The sequence below is a fragment of the Peromyscus maniculatus genome, chromosome 3, assembly GCF_049852395.1.
Source record: "Peromyscus maniculatus bairdii isolate BWxNUB_F1_BW_parent chromosome 3, HU_Pman_BW_mat_3.1, whole genome shotgun sequence".
In the NCBI taxonomy this organism is placed as follows: Eukaryota; Metazoa; Chordata; class Mammalia; order Rodentia; family Cricetidae; genus Peromyscus; species Peromyscus maniculatus.
Window position 1 is genome coordinate 77,296,530 of NC_134854.1, and position 21,645 is coordinate 77,318,174.

The 21,645-nt window shown below is 46.3% G+C and overlaps 1 protein-coding gene and 1 pseudogene across 1 annotated transcript; both read left to right on the top strand.

The window, feature by feature from the left end:
* Positions 1-1,863: 1,863 nt before the first annotated feature.
* Prr15 (proline rich 15) lies at positions 1,864-5,436 on the top strand. The gene is made up of 2 exons (XM_015985786.3): positions 1,864-2,733; positions 4,308-5,436. Exon 2 carries the CDS (start codon positions 4,463-4,465, stop codon positions 4,853-4,855), a length of 393 nt encoding a protein of 130 aa, XP_015841272.1. The 5' UTR covers positions 1,864-2,733; positions 4,308-4,462; the 3' UTR covers positions 4,856-5,436.
* A 9,942-nt stretch (positions 5,437-15,378) lies between these two features.
* On the top strand, positions 15,379-20,321 carry LOC102908076 (elongation factor 1-beta pseudogene; annotated as a pseudogene).
* Positions 20,322-21,645: the final 1,324 nt, after the last annotated feature.

Here is a 21,645-nt window from a genome sequence, read left to right on the forward strand (position 1 = left end):
GCAAACAAAGCCCAATGGAATATGCAAAGTGACAGAGTTGGAGGCTGTGAAGGAAAAGAGAAACGCACATCGAGGTGTCAGAAGACAGAGGTGTCCACAGAGAAGGAAAGAAGAGAAGGAGAAAGGCAGGAGCTAAGGAAAGGAAGAAAGGATGAGGACAGATGTGAAGACTGGGGACAGCAAGGGCAAGAACAAAGCCTCACGACACACCCCATCTCTCTTCTGGTGGATGATGAGATTTTGGTTTCTCCCATTTTGACTGGCTGTATTCCTTAAGCATTTGCTTGGTACCCTTCCCAAGTCCAGCCCTATCGTAGAGACGTAAAGATGTGATCGGTCTCCCAGCCCCTCCAGACATTTCAGTTTTCTAAGAGAGAATGTCAACTCCAAGCTCCAAGATCATGATCTTAATTCCTAGTATCCAATATCTGCCTTGTAGAAACTCATCCCTTAAGCAGGCCAGCATTTATTGTGCCCGAGAGAGCAGCTGTTGTGATTCTGTGCTGGGCCACATTCACAGCTACCCTTGGAAGCCTGTGTTGCGTTCAGCTGTCCAGCCTCACCTCCCACTTCACACCAGCCACTCAGCGCTCACATCACCTGCCTGTTCTTTGAGCCTTGAGAACCGCAGTACCTTTCACACCTTGAAGTTCCTGTACCTGCTATTTACCCTGGGAGGTGCCTCACTTTACCTTTCCATGTACACAGTCACCGCATACAGAGGGTCATTTTGTTTACAAGGTGCTTCCACACAACCCACAAAACACAACAGAGACACCTGACGTTGTTGAATGTAAATAAGGAGCTGAGAAGTGGAGCATCTGTTTATTGAGAAAATGCTTGTGGCTTTGTCAAAACCACACTGGGTGAGGAGCCATTCGGCAAACTAGTGTTTTTTTCCTGGTGTCTTTCACCCATGTCCTCAGCAATACTAGGTCCCAGTTCCAAAAATGGCGATGACACCCCAGACAAATTGTCCTCATCATTTGGCATCTTCCTCTGGAGAGAGTCCTCCTCTAAATGCTGGCAGCTAGTCTTTATCCAGCACTAGTGTTATGATTTAATGTGCCCACTTTAGAACTGCCACCAAGGAGTCCGAGTTGGTGCTATGCCAGAGTTTGAGGCCAGCCTTGGTTACATAGTGAAGTGTTATCTTAAAGAAAGGAAGAAAGGGGGAAGACAGGAAGAAGGGAGAAAGGGAGGGAGGGAGGGAGCTACTAATCTCTGGTAAGAAACAAATCACTTTCAAATACACAGAGCTGTGTTCATTGTATTTTTTTTTAAATTGTACCCAAACGAAGGAATCAACAGAGTCCTTGTATTTTTCTCCTCCCTGGTGTATTGAAAGGCTCTATAAAATTCCTGCCTATCAAATCTACATTGCAAGGGATTTGAGTGGGTGTTCTGTCTCCCACCAGGTTTATTCTGCAGAAAGCGCTCTGCCTGGACTGCATATCTTAGAGGCCAGGAGTCCTGCTTGTATGTCCATGAGCTCAGAGACCCCAAGAATTGCTCTTTCAAGACATCCTGCATGGTGGTGGAGCAAACTGTAGCTCCCCCTTCATTAAAGAAATGTCTCCTCTAATACTATTTTGTCAAATAATCACCTAGCTAAAGCTCTCTGCACAGTGATGGAGCCCACTGGTTCACTCTCTCAGCGGCTCAGGGCTGGAATTATATGGTTTGGGGGGCCTGTCAGTTTGTGGACACCCAGACCTGAACGATGCTTAGTAGCAAAGGCACTCAAGCATCCTAAGACCCCAGGGCTAACAGACTGCTGTCACTTGGTGGTTAAGCTAGAGTCAAAACTCCAACTCTGCTCCTTTTCGCTTCAGCGGGCAGTCCTGGGCAACTGTTTAACCTTCGCGTGCCAAGATTTCCTTGCAGGCCTGGAGAGGGTCACAGCGCCTGGTCCTGGGGTGTTGCGATGAGCAAGAGGGTTAATCTACCTAGTACTAGGAATAGCGCCCAATGGCAGCAAGGACATGCTTCGCAACATTCAGCCTTTTAACTATGGGCGTTTGAAACTCTCCAACATGTCCGAGTTTGGATCAGCGCTCTGAATTAGAAAACTTTGAAAGCCTGGGACTCAAACCACAGAGCAAGAACGGAACACGGACAGGGCGCGGCTCAGTACAGCTTTTTCTCCAATCAGAATCTTCAAGGCTGAAGCTACGTATGAGACCTTGTCCAATCTGGTCTCTAAGAGGGCGGGATCACCAGCGCCTACCTGCACCTGTAGCTGGGTGGCTGCCTCCCGTCCCACCCTGACCCTCCCCGCCTCCGTGGTTCTAGTATCTTCAGTCCTTTGGCCAGCCACCAGCAAGTGGGCAGATGTCTCTGCGTGTTCCTACGGACGCTCAGGAAGAGCGAGTGCGCAGGAGTCAGCAGCCGAGGTCCCATCTCTCAGCGGTGCCGGAACAGCGCAAGCAGGGAAAAGGGACGCTGCTCAGAATGTGAGACTCCCACCAGGAAAGGCTGTCTGGGTTCTCCCCGGGGCAGCGGATTTGACAGCCCCTACGACCTAAGCGGACCGTGCTGTCAGCCCCGAATTGTCCTTTGGGTGTGCGGGAGTCAAAGGTATTGGGCCAGAGCAGCAACAGCGATTCCTGCATCACTTCACGTCGGCGCCAACCCGCACCCAGCCTAAGCTTCAGGCAGGCCGGAGACGTCCTTTAGTGTTCTGAGAGTCAGGGCGGCCCGGGGTCCCGGTGACCCTGGAAGCCCCTGCAGGTGAGTGAACCAGTGTCCCTCTGAGTCTGACGAGGCAAACCCTGGCCCTGCGATGTCCCTCGTGATTGCTGTCCGGCGCTTCGAGGTGCGCCTCCTCCTACTGCCAGAGGAGAGGCCCCAGAACGGTGCTCTGCCTACTTTTACATTATTTGTCATCTTTTCCTTGTGCGATTCTCACAAAGCCTTTCCATGCACAGCACGTTGATCACTATGGAGAAGAAAGTGTCGGGTGGAGAACCGAGGCGTTGTGGCTGCCCACCGCCACCATTAATTAATACATGCCTTGGGGCACGGGTTTGTTTTTCCGATCTGCAAGGTGGGAGGGAGAACCGTGTTTGCAAACCCTACCCCTGACAGTGCCTGAGGTTGTAGGCGCCTTTCATAGGGAAAAAAACTTCCGGCGGTTTTGCTTTTACCGTTTCTGAGTCCTAGCCAGAGTGTGTCCCCTGGGCATCCTGGGGGAGAGGGGGCCGGTGGCCGCCTCTGTGCCGCCTCCCATAGGCGCAGAGACTTCCTCTCTCCGGCAATTCAGGGAGAACCTGCAACAACAAACGCAGCCCAAGATTCCCTCTTTTGAGCACTCGCGAATCCTAGGAGCGCGGTGTAGTGGGATGCGAAGAGCGGAGCTCGAGTGCCCTGCCCACTCTCGGTGGTCCTGTCCAGTTGCAGGCGCACGGGAAGTGTGCGAGTAGCCTGGCTTGCAGTATTAGGGGGTTGGGGGCTCCATTATTCAATGTTTGGGGGAAGAAGAATGTTTTGTTTGTTTGTTTTTTTTTTCTGGAGTTCTGATTACGCTCTCTCCTTTGGAGGATGGTATCGCACAAGGCCAAGTATCAGAAGTCTTTAGTTTATTACTAAGATGATTGAGAATTGGAGAGCTAAGGGAAGAGGGGCTGGGGCCCGCGGCCTTCCTACCATCGCAATATTGGCCTCCAGGGAGTAAAAAGAAGAGTGGGGTGGCAGGTTTTCAAAGGAAGTTAAGTCTAGACGGCCTCTGAAAGTCACAAGGCAGAAGCAGTCTGAAGCAGTTTGATGTAAACACAACAATATGCTTGTGTGTCCGACTTTCTCTCTTGGATACACTCCCAAGCATCACCACTCAACATCGTAGGGAAAGGTTTTAGATAAATTTCAATCTGTTTGCCTGATCTTCACTGTTCACCTGTAATTGGCAAGATACACTAGGTAGTCCCGCCCCCTGCGCCCTCCCCCCCATTACTCCTCTTCACGGTGCTCCTGTGAAGAAACGCCATTCTAGGGCAGTTGGGTGCCTACAGTGGTCCTTATACAGTCAGGTGGTGTGGCAGGCCGGCCAGTAATCCCTTTGGATCCAGGCTGATCAAGATGATCAGGACCTCCCCTGGGTGGTTACTGCACTTACTCAGGAGCTATGGCAAAGGTTGAGGCCAGGAGTTCAAGGTGATCAATCTATAGATCAGGCGGTGTCCTGCTGGAGGGCACTGGGTCCACCGAGCCTCCTGCGACCCCATGGCTTGGAGCTCCAACTCAGAGGAAAGGGAAATGGGGAGCCTGTTACTCTGACCAACCCAAGTCTTGTTTTCCTCCCTGTGCAGGAGCTCCCTCGATTGCCACCAGGCAGCCTGCCAGCGTGGAAGAAACCTGGAAAGGCTGGAGTGAACAGTCTTGAGACCACGGAGAGAGGAGGAGGGGCGTCCTGGCCCAGGCCCTTCCCCACGCGGGGCGACCGTGGTCCCCAGGCCTGCGGGCCATGGCGGACAGTGGCAGCTCCACCAGCAGCTCCAGTCCCTGGTGGAAATCACTAACCAGGAAAAGAAGCAAGGAGGTCACTGTGGGAGGGCAGCCTCATGTGCAGCCAGAGGCCGAGGATCAGTCACCACCTTACTTGGATCGGACTAGCAGCTCTCGAGAGAACCAGCATTCCGATGTCCTTGGGGACACCCGAGGGGAGCCTCCAGAGAAGTTGTGTGAGGAGAAATCCGGCAACAGCCGGCGCAATTTGAAGATCTCGCGCTCAGGCCGATTTAAGGAGAAGAGGAAAGTGCGCGCCACGCTGCTTCCTGAAGGAGAGCTGCTTCCTGAAGGAGACAGGTCCCCTGAGGAGGGTGACTTTCCAGATGACCCCCAGGAGGACAAACAATAGCCTGAGCAAGAGAGAGAGAGAGAGAGAGAGAGAGAGAGAGAGAGAGAGAGAGAGAGAGAGAGAGAGAGAGAGAGAGAGAGAGAGAGAGAGAGAGAGAAACTATTACCCAAGTTCAGAATATTCAGAGGCCCCAATATTTAAATTTTTTCTAGAAAGTGAAATGTCAGCTGAGTCTTCAATATTCCATGATCAAAGACAAGTAAGTATTTATTTGTGGGAAGGATAGATATCCGCTTCCGAGGAAGTTGGCTTTTTAAAAAGTTATTCTGAGGCCTCGCTGTTGTTCCCATCACCTGTGGAAGTGAAAAGGCTGAATGGATCTCTTGGAGGCAATAAGTATGTAATCATCTCTCCCGCTTCCCAAATGAGGAAGCCATGCTCTTACCGAGAACTCCAGCGAGCAAATTACAGTACTGTTTTTAATGACTGAGAAATGCACTTTCGGGTACTACCCTAGATTTACTCCTATGTGAAGGGGTGGGAGAGAACCCCCCTCCTAGTTTAGAAGCGTTGAGAAGATTGTTTTAAATGAGGACTGCAAAGCCTGTTTATTGTGCACTATTAAATTTGTTGAACTGTAAGACCTAAGGTGACTTTGTATTTTTTTTTTCCTATCCTAACTTTGAAACTCATCATACTTTGAAACAGCATGCAAGGTCCTAAGTGACAAGGTTAATTATTGGCCACACACAGCTGCTGTTGGAGAGCTGCTGGGCAAAGAACTTTTCTAGAAACCAGCAACACCCAGCTGGAACGAGTTTGCCAGATATTTCAATTTGCCAACCAAATTCAATGGAAGGGAGGTACCAATTCATGCTACCTAAAGTCTCCTGTTCGCCCTGTGCATTTCCACAGAGTACCTCACAAAGCCAATAATGTGTCCTTTTCAGTGTCCATTGTGAACCTCACAAGAATTATCCCAAAACATTTTAATGCATGGACTGAGCTCATTCAGTCTGTGCAAAGCTGCCTTCCCCACCTGTTGCTTCAAAGCCCATCTCCTTTAGTTTGAGTCTACATTTATCTAGTTTCAAAGCCTTTGATCTGTCAAGCTGAGGATTCTTAACAACAACAGCAACAAAAAATCTACCTGTTTGCTTTTATTATGAACTTCAAGCAAAGGAGGAAATGAATACCACCTGCTTTCAGCAAATTGCAAGAGAGTATTGTACCCTAGAGACAGGCAGTGAGAACTCTTCCCAGTACAAACCGCTTCGTTTACAAACAAATGCAGAAACATCACCCTCACCAAAATGTGTGTCCTTTTAGTCAATAACAAGGAAACAGGTGGATATAAAGGCTAAGGTTTTGTTGTTGTTGTTGTTGAATTACTTATTTATGAAATAGTAAAAAATGTTGGCTAGCTAAAGAAATCTCAGAGATATTTGATGAGGATGACTAAAGTGCATTGAAATTAATGACGAGATTGGGTTCCACTGTACAAAATGAAGTTAATGATCTGATACCTCAGTCTCTACATACCTAAGACCTTACTCAGAAGGAAACTGCTGGAGATTATTTACCTGGCGATTACAAATATCTTACATTAGAACGGAAAAAAATGCAGTTTTCCTGTTACTGTTGTTTTATATTCTATGTAAGCATGACAAAACTTTTAAAGTGTATTAAGAACCAGAAAGTATGTGGCCAGCGTCTCTGGGAGGTAGGCTTCTTGGATGAGGAAGATTTCCCATGGTTTTAGGTGGACTTCCTAGTCTAGATTCAAATGAAGAAGAGTTGAGAAATCGGGAGACTATGTAGGTGAGTGTGAGCTGAGTGAGCGGTGCAGATGTTGAGGAACGAGGCTCTGGAGAAACTTCAAGGCCTTTCGATTTCAGTGTGTAGGCAATCACAAAAACTAGAATAGGCACCTACGCAAAATGTCTTCTGCTCTCAGGAGGACAGTAAGTCAAGGCTGTTCTCGTCTACAAAATTAGGTCTGCACTTGAATAATTCAAAAATCTTATATTTGCGCTTCCCTCAACTATTTTATTGTTTTAAGAACTATCTTTCAGGACTAGAGAGCTGGCTCAGTGGTTAAGAGTACACTGGCTGCTCTCTCAGAGGTCCTGAATTCAAATCCCAGGACCCACATGTTGACTCACAACCATCTATATCTGTAGTCCAATGGGATCTGATGCCCTCTTCTGGGGTGCAGATCTGCATTCAGACAAAACATCCATCTATGTAAATAAATAGGCCTTTAAGAAAAAAAACTATCCTCCTCTTTCTTCAAAATTCCTTTAAATCCACAAACGTACTGGCATTTTCCCAGCTTCCGTGTGTGGTGCTGGATCCCATCCAACTCTGTAATTGCATGGATATCCAATAGCAGGCCTGGAGCAGAAGGACTGAGGAACATGACATCCTTACCCCACTGTTCTGAAAGGAAGCCATGCTCAAGGCAGTTATGACTGTGAGTGGCACTCACAGTCTGCCGTTGAGGTTTGTAATTACATCGTTTTCAAATGCTCCTGAATTATGCATCAGGAAGAACACACTGATTTAATCCCAAGCCAGGGAAATCTGAAACCACACAAAATTGATAGGATAATAAGATCATGTGTAAGATGAGATAATCCGACCAAGTGTCTTTCTGGGATTTGCATGCTTTGCAGGCAATTAATTACACTCCCAGACTTCCAGCCCTTCTCAGACCTCGCAATCTTACAGAAAACAATGGGAAACTGGTACAGAAGGAATTTGGAGTTTATTGGATTAGAAAATTTGGTTTGCTGTAAATGTCTTTATAAGTGAAATTTCACTCCCAAATTTGGAAACCAGTACAGAAAATTTACTGCTGTGCCTTCCAAGTGATGGGAGAGGAAACACAAAAGTCCGGTGGTGTGTTCCCTACCCAGTCTTGTTACCATGGCGACCTCACATGGATAGCTTTGCCTGGGCGAGTTTGCAAAGTTGGTGGTTGAGCAGGGACTCGTGTTTCAGGTCCCCAGGCTGCTGTCCCTTTGTGTTTGTCCTTCTGTTGCTCACCCAACTCCGGCTTTCACTTCAAAGGTCCTGAGACTCAGTTCTGCGTCGACAGGGGCCTACTCAGGTTCAGCATCAGCATTTGGGCAGTTGCTTTTTCTTTTTTTTTTAGATTTTGTTTTGAGACACTATGTGAGGTTATCACCTCTGGTCCTGCCCAGTCTTTATAGAAGAAAGATGTAAAACTGGTAGTGAGGGGGAACATCAGCCAAAGCCTTATCAGAAATAGTTTCTTGAGAAACTATTGATGCTTTAAAACAAATAAATCAAATAAAGAGCAGAAAGAATGTCAAGTAAAAAGTGACAAAGAAAATAAGTGACTGGGCATGAATACCAGGGACCAGGAACCTTTAATGAAAAAAAAAAAAAAAAGAATATTCTTTTTTCTAAGGCATGTAAGCCACACTAAAAGCCAGCACACAAAAAGCTAGCTTAGTAAATATACTAAGTTGATTTTTAAAATTTGAATAAAGTTTTTTATTATTTAAAAACAGTGTTGGGAAAAAATTCCACACAGAGAAATTAATCAGACCCAAAGTCTATACAACACAATGAACTTTCATACAATTAAAACAATCATTCAGCAAGAATTACTCAACATCCTTAGCCATCAGGAAAATGCAGGTCAAAACTACTGTAAGATACCATCACCTGTCAGAATGGCTAAAATCAAAAACACTGAGGACAGCTTATGTTGGAGAGACTGTGGAGTAAGGGGAACACTCCTCCACTGCTGGTGAGTTGCAAATTTGTACAGCCACTTTGGAAATCAGTATGGTGGGTTCTCAGAAAATTAAAAATCAATCTACTTCAAGACCCAGCAATACCACTCGTGGGCATATATCCAAAGGATTCTTAATCATACCACAAGGAAACTTGCTCAATTATGTTAATAGCAGCATTATTTGTAATAGCCAGAACCAATAGCTAGAAACAACCTAGATGCCCGTCAACCAAAGAATGGATAAAGAAAATGTGGTACATTTACACAATGGTGTATTGCTCAGCAGTAACAAACAATAGTATCATGAAACTTCCAGACATGCATAACAAATATTGATCCTTTAACCTCTTTGAGATCTGTTACATGAATTGCTCTGGGAGGGGAAAATAGATAAGAAGAGAGAAGAGGGGAGTAGATGAGGGACAAGAACGTGAAGGAACAGGATGGTCCAGTAGAGGGAGGGATGGAGAGGGAGAGCAATGAAGGACATATCTTGATAGAGGGAGCCGTTATGGAGTTAGGAAGAAACCTGGTGCTAGGGAAATTCCCAGGAATCCACAAGGATGACCCCAGCTAAGACTCCTAGCAATAGTGGAGAGGGTGCCTGAACTGGCCTTCTGAAATCAGATTGGTGAATATCCTGTCATCATAGAGCCTTCATCCAGTAACTGATGGAAGCAGATGCAGAGACCCACAGCCAGGCACTGGGCCAAGCACCTGGAATCCAGTCGAAGAGAGGGAGGAGGGATTATATGAGTGTAGGGGGGGTGTCAAGATCATGATGGGGAAAAACCACAGACACAGCTGACCCAAGCTAGTGGGAGCTCATGGACTCTGGATTGACAGCTATGGAACTTGCAGGGGAATGAACTAGGCCCTTTGAATGTGGGTGACAGTTGTGTGACTTGGTCTGTTTGTGGGATCCCTGGCAATGGGACCAGGATTTATTCCTGGTGCATAAACTAGCCTTTTTGGAGCCCATTCCCTATGGTGGGACACCTTGCTGAGCCTTGATGCAGAGAGGAGGGGCTTGGTCCTGCCTCAACTTGATGTGCCAGACTTAGTTGACTCCCCATGGAAGGCCTTACCCTCTCTGAGGAGTGGATGGGTGATGGAGGGGGAAGTATGTGGGGGGGGCAGAGTGGTTGGTATGTAAAAAGAAAAAAAATCAAAATAAGCAAGAAACCAAACCAAACCAAACAAAAAACATTAAGATGTTAGTGCTAACCCCCCCAAAAAATAGGCATTCAGAATAGAAGATGATTTTTAAGTCCTTTCGTGAAATATTTTATAAGAACTATATTAAATTTTAAAAGTTTTGGGGTGACAAATTGATCTCGATAGCAAATAGAAAGTGGGACTCTACGTTTTCCAGAAACAACTGTGGAACTCATTGTGAAGTTGTTGACAAGCCCACTGTCCCATGGCAGCGCTGTCCTTGTCGCCTCATCTCGGCCCTCCCTGGCTCCGTATTCCCCTTTCCTTTTAGCCATAGCACACGCATTCCCATGAGGCTCAGCAGTGTGGAGAAGAGGAACCCCAAGAGGCCCTGGGAGAATTTCACCAGCCACTGAAGATTTGGAACTCAGAGTGCACAGCACCGGCATCCACAGATCACGTCTGAGAGACGAATGTGAGGAAACCCCAGGGGCTGATCTTAACAGAGACAGCTGGACATTGGTACTGAAAGACTAAGGACTGGGGGCCGTAGTCAACGACACTGAAGGCCAGAGGCAGCCATCCTATGGGTATGCCAAGCAAGGGACCTAACTGAATTGAGCTACAGGCAAAACAGTGGGCTCATAATCATTATGCCAGAGTTTGGGGGCCTAACCCCACGAAATAGTATGATCCCAGGAAGGTCTATCTTTATCTCTGGGGTGCAGAACATGTTGATCCTTGAGTTAAATTTTTCTAGCTCCAAACTGGTAAGTTTCGCATTAAGGAAGGCAAAAATGAAAACCTCCAGCCCTGACTGACTGGGTAAAGGATTAAGTACCAATTTCTGTGCTTTTTTCAAAGGGGTTTAGCCTTGTGTTACAAACACCCTGGATTAAAAGCTTCTCCCAGTAGCCAGTAAGTGTAACGTTGTTGGCTTATACCCTCCCCAGAGGATGGGCAGCGGAAACCCTCTGCTTTCCAGGACACCTGTTCTAGTGCCTTCTCTGACTTGCTCTTCTAGAAGTCTTAGGTAAGCTGGGTGTTTATTTACTCCGCCATAAAATGAGGGGGCGGGGTTTATAGCCCAGCTTTCAAACTCTCTGCTATTTTAAGCAACTGGTAGTAAAATTATATAATGTTCGGTGTTTACCTTAAACCGGAAGGAACTAGCTACCTGGTGGCCAGGCGCTGCCACCACTTTGCTGCCATTTGGCCCAGAAACTGACTGTACTCTTGCTAGCTAGGAGCATCGAGTGTCTTTATTCACAGTGAAAATGTGATTGCAGCTGATGAAGCAATTTAGCATTGAAAGAGGTGCTTAAGGGACTGACGACCCGGCTCTTCCTCAGTTGGGACATGCTTGCTGTCCAAGCATGCAGAGTCCCGTAAAAAGCCAAGCATGGTGGCGTGTGCCTGTACTTTTGACTTTGCAGGGTTAGGAACAGACAGATCCCTGTGCTTTGCTGGCCAGCCCTCCTGGCCTGATTGGCATGTTCCCGGCCAATGAGAATCACCACCTTAAAAACTAGGTGATGGCTCCTGAAGAATGACACTAAAGGTTGACCTCTGGCCTCTACACACATGTGCGTGCGCGCATGCGCACACACACACACACACACACACACACACACACACACACACACAGAGGCATTGTGATTTAGGACTGAGGACAGAGGATGCAAGGCTGTGAGTTCAATCATCCCTGGCTTTGTAAAGAAAAACCAAGTGTGTTTTTAGATCTATAATTTCATTTGTTCTTCATAGCTAGCTCTCAAATGTGCAAAATGTTATTAATAAAGCTAATGGCCTATTGGTTTGAAATCTTTTCCACATTCCCTGTGATGCTGTTCTAGGTCAGGAGTGCACACACTCACACACACATGCATGCGCACATGTATGTATGTATGCACACACATGCACAGGAGTGTGGAGACAGTCACTTCTCAACTCTTCATCTTTTTCTGAATTCCTGCAGGGAAGACTGTTCCCTTCCCAAGGACTGCCACCTTAGTCTTGCTTTTCTGTAGGACTAATCGTTCCCCTGTGGGTATGCCTTGGACTGTGCAGACTTCTGTCCTTCTTGTCGTCTCTGTCAGAGGTCACATTCTTTCCACACTCTGCCCTGTAAACCCTCATGAGACTTAACGGGTGCCTCCCATTTACTATCATTTCTGTCCTGAGTATCTCCTAGGCTCGTGCATTAGAGGCTCATTTCTCAGCCTGTGGCACCATGAGAAAGATGTGGAACCTTTAGTGTAGAGTCTAATGAAAGGCCCTGAAGAACAAGGCATAATGACATTCCCAGTGCTTGGGAGGTGGAGGCAGGAGGATCAGGAGTTCAAGGTCACCCATGGCTACATAGAATTTGATGCCAGCCTGAGCCGTATGAGACCCTGTCTCCAAACAATGCAACAAAAATGCACAAGGTCTTTACTAACATCTTCCAGAGGGGCTGGAGTGTCACCATAGGCCCCAAAGCCACAGAGCCTAGTGACCATGGAGTGAAACCTCTGAGACTGTGAGCCAAAGCAAACTTACTTCCTTATAACTAGATTATTTTGCATATTTTGTCACAGTGACAGAAAGTCAACTAACACACCATGCCCAGGAGCTTTCTTTGGTCTGGCATTGCTGACCAGTTTCCTAAGACAAGTCTTTGTGCATGTCAGCCTGTGCTACCTACCACCAGCCACCATATCTCATGGATACGATCATTGGTCTCCCCACCCTTTGAGTTGGGGAACTCAGGGAAATTCAAAGGGGCAATACAATTCCCTATGTGCCTTCAAAAACCCCAGGTTAACATGCAAGGAATGGATATGTCAGACAGTTCTTAGCAGGGTCACAATCTTTCATTTCTCTTTCAGGAGGCAGGCTGCTCTGGCTGGTAGAGAATTTTCTGAAGACTGTGAATATCCAGAGTCCATTAGAAGAGAGAAACCACACAATAAAAAGGAAACTGGGTTTCTAATGCAAAGAACTATTCCCCATAACAGGGATTTGAAGTATCAGGACTGACTGCTGAGATTTAATGTGGGGGCTATATAAATGAGAAGCCACCAGCCCTCGGGCTGCCACAGGGCACTTGAGGCAGGACCCGTCCCCCCTCCGAGCCTCTAAATTCTTACTGGAAATGGCACAGTCATGACCCGAATTGATAGAGAAGTCACTGTGATGCTCCCCAGCCCAAGTTGCTGGAAATCCACCCTCTCGAAATGGTCACTGTATGCCAGTGGGCACTAAGGCACTCATTAACGATCTGCGAATCTCATGGATGACCTTATCATATGAACTATGACTGTGTGGTTCCAGTAGAGGGAGGAAATTTGCATTCCTGCAGGCTCACCTACCTCAGATTTGTAGCATCTCAGTCTGAAGTCATTGGAACTGTTTTAAGGATTCTGTCTCCTCTCCATCCACCCCGGCCAAAGCAAGCACCTTCCAGCTCACTGACTATCCATCCTGTCTTCTACCTCAAGGTCTTGGAACACAGTCTACCTCCCACCAAGGACTCCTCTGAAGAGCAGGCCCTGGGGGATGCCTGGGAACTTGGAAGTCTCTCAAGATAGACTCTCTTGCTAGACTTCAGTGAGGCTAAGGACACTTCTGCTGCCTGATTAACCACGTGGAAACAGCCTGGAACTTGCTTGCATGGATTGACCTCAACCTCACCTTCTGGCTTCAGTGACCCTCGCTAGCCAGGTGGAATTGACTAACAGCTCATGAGCCAAGTCCATACACAGGCGTGTCTCTCTGAGAAAGTGCATGGCCTTGCAGAAGTCTTCGGTAACACCTGCCCTTCCACACATTCTTCACCCCCAAGTTGAAGTTGAGGGTGGTCTGAACTCTTCCAACACAATCTATCATTTAGAAATCAGCAATCCCCCAACATCTGTTGTTCAAACACCTGTGCTCGTGTCTTTGATCCAAACATTAAAGGTTGACGGCTCTGGAAGGGTCTGTGGAGAAAGAGGGAGGGCGACGCCACGGATGAGAAAGGGGAGTGGGATTCCATGCCACCATGTTCGTGTTCAGGATTGCACCCCGCGGTTGGGATTCTACAGTAAATTCAGTTAAGGAGCTGTCAATTCCCCAGAGACGGCATAGAATAGAGAAATAAAGAGGCAATTAACAATGCCAAGTTCCAGGAATGGCTAGGCCTGGTGTGCTGTTCATTTTGCAACTTGACACAAACGACCCACCTGGGAAGAGGGAACCTTACTTGAGGAATTGCCTCCATCAGGTTGGTCAACGGGGTTTATGTTCTGATTAATGGTTGATGTGGGAGAGCCCAGCCCACCAAGGGTGGTGGAACTACCCCTGGACCAGTGGGTTGTAGAAAAAAGCAAGCTCATCAAGCCCCTGGGAGCAAGACAGTAAACATTGTTCCTCCATGGCCTCTGCTTCAGTTTCTGCCGCCAGGGTCCTGCCTTGAGTTCCTGCCTGATTTCTCTCTGTGATGAATTATGTGATCTGTACGCTGAACTAAACCATTTTCTCCCCAAGCTGATTTTGGTCAGTGTTTTATCACAACAGAAAAGACAAACACCTGGCTTAGAATACTTAGCTCACACTGACACATAGCATACTTCATTTCTTCAACAATTTTTTTTTAAAAAAAATCTAAATCCCTGAGAATAAGAATTCTGCCTGTATTTCTGAAAGTAGAGGCAGGAGAAAGGACAGGAAACACTCTCATCCTCACAATTCCACGTGGGTTGTTCGAGATGCCCACCTCTGTCCAGGGCATGGCAGTTTTATATGGGATGTCTTTGCAAAGGAATCAGGGTTGGAATCTAGGCTTCGGGTAGCTTCTTGGCAGGTCCCTATAGGATGTCAAAGCCGAGAAGCTTTGCAAGCGACCTGCTGCAGAGAAATGTAGGTCTGATTGAAGGCAACTCCTCTCATCTTCGCCGTTGGGTGTAGTCTACATTTCTTTCTTTCACATTGAGGTCAACTCTCAGGGTTTGCATAGAGAGATTAGGGCAGGAGAGCCTAGGTGACAGAGTAGCAGATGTGTCTTAATGAGCATCTCCAAAGGCACAAGAGTTTCAAAAGGAAGTGTCCTGGCACCCACCCCTTCCCCAGCTGGACAAAAATCAAAAAGGGACGTGTGACCACTGCTAACCCTTCAGAACTAACACGAGCAGCTCCAGAAAGCATTCACGGGGGGAAGCCACTTGTCACTCCTTTTCAGTCACAGAGACACAGGGACCAGGCTTCCTGTGAGCGAAGGGTAGGTTTTAGCCACCTCACCTCTAATCGTGGGGACATTGATGGTTTTAGTTGTGTGGTGCACTTCATCTACTCTTCTTGATTTCTGGGATTTACAACCCCAATGCAATTCAGCATGCCCATTGTGTAGAGTACACAGAAGCTCCTGAGACAAAGAAGCGGAAAGGCCTAAATCATCCATGCGTTACACATTTCATAGGTTCAAGCCCTGGAGATGCTACTGTGTATTTATCCACTTATTTACTCATCAAATATTTACTGAGTTCATCCATTCTTCTAATTATTCAATGTATTCATTAGGTACTAGGCAGTGGATTAAACTTCAGGTACAGAAGGAAAACAAGATCTGAATGTCAGCCTGTAGCACATTGTAATAAACACAAGGTAGATTCTGGGTCTGTAAGAACCGTCCGGGATGTTGAATTTATCGACGTTCCATGCTGTGCTGTTTCCCAAGGGTGTTCCAGGTGGGCCACACTGTAAGTGCTAAGATCTTTGCCTCTGAACCAATATATCTGAGCCAATCCATAGCTTAGACAATTAGAAAATGTGACGTTCTGCCTCGCAGATGGGTCACAGTGTCTGCAGCAGCCGTGGGGTGACCTGGGGCCTTCCCTGAGTTCCTAAAATCTTAACAAAACTGAGAGTGTTTTCTTCAACAAGCAGGCTCCTTGGGTTCTCTTCCCTTCTCTTCTTCCCCTGACAGTCAGGCTGTAGTGGAGGAAGGCTGTTATACCCAGACACACCTCTGTAAGTGTGTAATGCTCTCTCCACGGCAACAGTGTTGTGGCCCAGCTGGCTGCCTCCCTTGAGTCAGCGTTCTCCCTTGGTTGGTCAGGGAAATGGTAAACACAGGCTACGAGTTCACTAAACACAACCTGATTTCCCTCGTCCCTCCTTCTATTCATCTGACCATCAGACTCCCCGTTCTTTAGTTCACTCATCGGGAGACTCAGTCAAGTGTTGACGTTCAGGCTTTCCTACACGTGAAAGTGTACTGTGGCTCCTCAAACTTCACCCCCTCTCTGGTAAGTTATGGCACTGGGAGTCACTCATTACATGACAGCATTTACAAGCCCCTGGGGCGATCTGCCCCGTAGATCTGCCTACCCACTGCACGTTGCCTGGTGCCTAAGAAACAGTCACAGCTTCTGTTAAACAGGCCAGACCACTGACCACACTCAGTGTCCTGTACAACCTGCCCATTTGGGAACTGCTTTTATATTATTGGATCTGGACAAAAATTGTATGTTGCTAGGGCCTTAGCTTATTGTTCCTGCATCCACATCCTCTTGGTACTAGTCAAGGTGTGGCACCTGTCACCTAACTAACCCTGCATGGGTTATCTCATAGCCCGCTCTGGTTAAAAACTGTGGTAGAAGGATAGTACTCAAATTCTAGGTATATTAGTTTTCACGGGCTGTTGTAACAAAACACTACAGGCTGGGTGGCTTACAGGATAGAAACCCTGTCTTGAATAAATAAACAAATAAACAAACAAATGGATAGAAACTTATTTTCCCAAAGTCCACCCCCCCACACACACACACACTCACTCACTTGCTCTCTTTGAGGACACTTACCCTACTGAATCAGAACACCAGCCCAAGGCTTCATTCAACCTTATTAATTCCTTACAGATCTACTACCAAGTAAACTTTACAACTTTTGGGGGGAGCATGGTTTTGGCTTTGCAAGACAAGGTTTCTTTGTGTAGCCCTGGCTGTCCTGGAACTCACTCTCTAGACCAGGTTGTCCTTGAACTCACAGAGATCTGCCTCCTAAGTGCTGGCATATACCACCACCACATGGCTAAACTTTAGGACAATTTCATGTGTCCCTGGCATAAAATCCAGGCCTCGACGGCCCTTCCAGCTTCTGTTCTTTCCGTATCCCACCTCCAACTTGAGGCAACTCTAGTCTATCCTCCTGCTGGTGGGGAAAGACAGACCATAGGAGCAGAAATGGACTGCTCTCATGTCTCCTGAGAATAGCAGGTGTGTGTGTGTCAGATACATGTGTGTATATATAACATGCGTGTGTAACAGGTGTATGTGTATGCATATAACAGGTTTGTGTGTATACACGCACACGTCAAAGTGGCCTCAGTTACATTTCTCTCAATACAAGTGAGTTTCAGTATCTCTTAAACATTACATTTTTGTGTGGGCGTGTGTGTAGGTACGTGTTCATGTGGGTGCATGGGCATGCTCAGGTGCAGGAGCACGTGTCTGCATTCGTACGAAGGTCAAAGGTTAACTTCAGCTTTCATTCCTCAGGAGACACCCAGCTTGCTTTCTGTGACAGAGTCGCTCACTAGGCTGAGCCTCCTTAATTAGGCTAGGCTGGCTAGCTCATAAGCAGCAAGGACCCACCTGTCATGTCTCCCCAGTGCTGGAAGTCCATGCACCCATGACTGTCCCTGGCCTCTTTACAAGTGTTCTGAAGACTGAACTCTGACCCTCAAGCTTACGTGGCAAGGCCAGACATTAAGTTCTGTATCTTCCTGCACTTACTTTTTTTCATAGCTGTTGTCCATGTTCCTATTATAAATAGGTTCATTGTTCTTGTTCATCAGTCGTGAGGCATTTGCTTTTCTGTTTCTTCATCTAGAATCTTTAACCACATTCACGGCGTGAAAGGACTGAACTCTTGTCTTCCTGCCTTTGTTTGGATTGTGGTTGTTTTGTATTTACTTACTTCTTCGGATGTTTTCTGTTTTTCTTTCTTTTTATTTATTTATTTATTTTTGACTGATTGTTGTGACTCCTCAGGAGAACTGCCAGTTTCCTAGGTACATTACCAATGAATCGTCCTCACTCCTTTTTTTTTTTCCAGCCTTAGGCTAAGTGATCATTCCCCAGCAATAGCCATGTGTTGTATTGAATGAGAAGAAAAACTGGATGCTATCTGGAGGTGAGCGGACGTCCCCCCAAAGCTTATCCTTGCTCCCCAAATGTATGATTATGATATGGCCATATTAGGAAAAGGGATTTTACAGTGACATTAAAGGTTTAAAAATGATCACACCTTGGATTCTGCAGGTGGAGTCTGCATAACTATTCACAGCTGCTGTACACAAACCCTGGCCACTCTGGAGAGGCACAGCAGGAGAGGAGCTGCCCATGCTGGTGGGAAGCAAAGGCCAGAGTCAGGGAGCCACCGTGTAAGGAATGCCTGGATCACTGCCTGCCAGCAGCAAGGACAATTCTCTCCTGCAACCGGCAGTCTTGTTCATAACTCAATGTCGGACTTTTAGCCTCCAGACCGGTGGGAATAAGTCTGTGTTGTTCTGATCCACTGCGTTGGTGGTAGTTTATTATGGCGCTAGAGGGTGAACAATACCCTTCACTCCTTTGGTGCCCTCTCTGTTATATTAAGTGTGTATATTTTACTCTGTTGACCCGTTATGAGAAGAAAGAGTGAGGTGTACAAAGTCCAAGAGAAAAGGGGGAAGCGAGGCTGGAGGTGGGTGGAGAATGCTAATTCAAGGACAGAAGGAAGAGAGGAGGAAAAAATTAAGCAGAGAAGGAAAGCAATAGAGAGAAATGAGGTAAAGGAAAGTTAGCATCCATGCAGAAAGGCCCTTTCCTTTACTTCCCCACTCCATTATTCATATCGCTCCCCTCTATGCACTGTCCTGATCTCCAGTCCCGTTAGGCATTTTGCAAGTTCATTTATTTGTGCTCTTTGCACGCTCCTGGTCTCTAACCTGCAGGCAGGAAACAGTCCCATGGGAGCTGTAAGTCTGAAGCTCACCCGGGAAGCTCCCCTTGCATAGCCATAGGACACCCTAAAATGTGGCGGGGAACCCGCATCATTACCGGAGGCAGGGTCTCCTAGGCGAACTTGAAGCTTAGTCTACCACAAGCACGCACTTGAAATGCTTCTGCGGTCACATCGCCCCACTCTCCCTGACGCCCACAACACAAGTGAGCTCAACAATGCAAGGAGCCCACACGTACAAAAAAATTCCAAAGGCTGGGGAAGCCGCCGTGCCTGTTTTTACTGCTTATGGTCCTTCTGGGTCTGAATGGAGGACTTTTAACGTCTCTGCTGCCCCGAATGGTCTCTGGACGTGACGTTCCCCTAAAGGATCCAGGGAGTAAGGGCAGATGCTGACTTGAGCTCTGGGAAATAGTTTGGAGACAAGTGTCATCTTCTGCCCCTCACCCTCGTCATTCTTTGCAGATTCTCACCCAATTTTTTTAAATTTCTCTGAATTTCTTTCTAGGCACTTTCTTCATCGTTTTTGCAGAAAAGATTTTTCAGAATTTCAAAATTTTTTTGAAAGTCTATTTTATATTGCGATTGCCTGGTTTTCAAAAGAGCATTTTAAAATTTACATATGCTAAAACAAACCTCTTTGGTATACAGCTCTGTGAATCTGGGGAACTCTTTGGAGTGGTATAACAGTTGCCCCACCGTGGGATGGTGGTGGCACACACCTTTATTCCCAGCACTTGAGAGGCAGAGGCAGGAAGATCTCTGTGAGTTCAAGGACAGTCTGGTCTACATAAGAGTTCCAAGACAGCCAAGACTACACAGAGAAACCCTACCTTGAAAAGCAAAAACAACAAACAAAAAACACAGCTGCCCCCATCAAGATATAAGACATTCTCTTTTTCCCTCGGTGCTGGCAGCCACCCAGCTCCCAGTTAGAGCAGACACCACAGGTTTCAGAGACCTGGAAAACCCCATGGGCCTCCGGGTGCTCAGCCATTACCTAACAAGAGCTACATGGAGGAGTAGGCGTCATCAGAAGCCCATGTGGCAGTATTCGAAACAGTCTCTGACCCACCACACACTGACTTGTGACATGCCCTCCCTTGGTATAATTACAACAAAGCTAGCCTGCCGAGAATTAAGAACTCTTCGAGCGAGCTAGGCCCTGCCAACGTGAAAGATATAACAGGAAGTGGAGCTATGGATGCTAAAGAAGATGATGACATTGATCTCTTTGGATCTGAGGAAGAAAGTGAAGAAGCAAAGAGCTCGGAGAAGAGCGCCTTGCGCAGTATGAATCAAGGAAAGCCAAAAAGCCTGCCCTTGTTGCCAAGCCTTCCACCCGCTGGATGAGAAATCTCGTGATGACAGACAAACTTGACAGAATTGGAGGAGTGTGTCAGAAGCATCCGGCTTTGGTGTAAGACTTTTCTAAATTGGTTCCGGTGGGATACGGAATTTAAAGGCTTCGAATACAGTGTGTAGTCCAAGAGGCTAAAGCTGGAACAGATATGCTGGAAGAGCGGGTTACTTCTGAGGACTATGTGCAGTCCATGGATGTGGCCACTTTTAACAAAACCTCAAGTTCATCCTCACCTTAAGTCAGCACACTTCAATAAAAGCTTGAAAGATGTAGAAAGAGGAATCATAAGACAATTCCCTCTTGGTTTAAAAAAAATTACACAGATTGCATCATGGTAATCAAATCCTCCTTCCTTAGGCTACAGCAACTCCCATGACTTCTTCCCTGGGGTGTTATGTCTTCCAGAATTTCATATAAATGAGTTTAGCTTTTTTGACCCTCGATTCCTTCCCTAGCACATGGACTTGTTATATGCACCTACTTTGAAAATCCCATACTTCACTCCTTTTTTTCTGCTGACCAGTTAACTTCTTAAATATCATAGCTGGTAAACGCTTCTGCCCAGTGGAGAATATTTGGGGATTTCCAGTGGGTTTTGTTTTTGTTTTTTCCATTTATAAGTAGTGCTGCTGTAACTGTCTAAAACCAGCTCTTGGGTGAAACTCTACTATGTTTTGCTTTATTTTTTCTTCTAAGGTAAACATACGAACACGTACATGTTTAACTTCATGAGAAACTGCCCGTGTTCCTAGCATGTTTGGGGGAGCAATTTCCCCATTTTGTTTCTCACTAGTAATATTTGCAAGTGCTTTGCAAGGACTCCATGCTGCTGGTGTGTTCTCCTAAGCACCATTTTAAAAGTTGTGTGAAGTTTCACATTGTAGTTTCAATTTTCGTGTTCCTGGTGCCTAATAATTTTGAATAGCTTTCAATTGCTTAGTTACTATCCAGATAGCCTCCTTTAAAAAGTCTCTAAATCTTTTACCTAGTTTATTTTTATTTTTAATTTTCTGGGGTTTTTTTGAATTAAAATATAATCACATCATTTCCTCCCTTCTCTTTCCTCACAACCCCTTCTTCCTTCTCAGATTCATGGCTTCTTTTTCTTTTTCACACACACACACACACACACACACACACACACACACACACACACACACAGTTAGTACAACTTGCTTACTCTGTTTAGTGCCATTTGTGTGTTATGATTTTAGGGGTCATCCCTGAAGAAGACTCTATCTTCTTACCTCAGCACTTTGTTGCCTGTAGTTCTTTGTTTAGGGATGTAAGGTCCTGTGAGATTTTTTTCCCTTCCTCATTAGCATATCTATTACTGTTGTCTTTATTCAGGTCCTGTTTAGGCAGCTATATTATTGAGGTATCATGGGTGAAGCGTGCCTGTCAGTACTAAGGGACACACTTTCACAGCATTTTCCCTGATCCTCTGGCTTTCCTCCATGTTTTCCTTGATGTTTCTGGATTCTAAATATAGGGCTTGTGTTGTAGATGCATCCATTCAGGCTGGGCAGCTCATGGTCAGGTGTTCTCTGTATTTTGACCAGTTGTGGATTTCTGTAATGGTCTCTGTTGCAA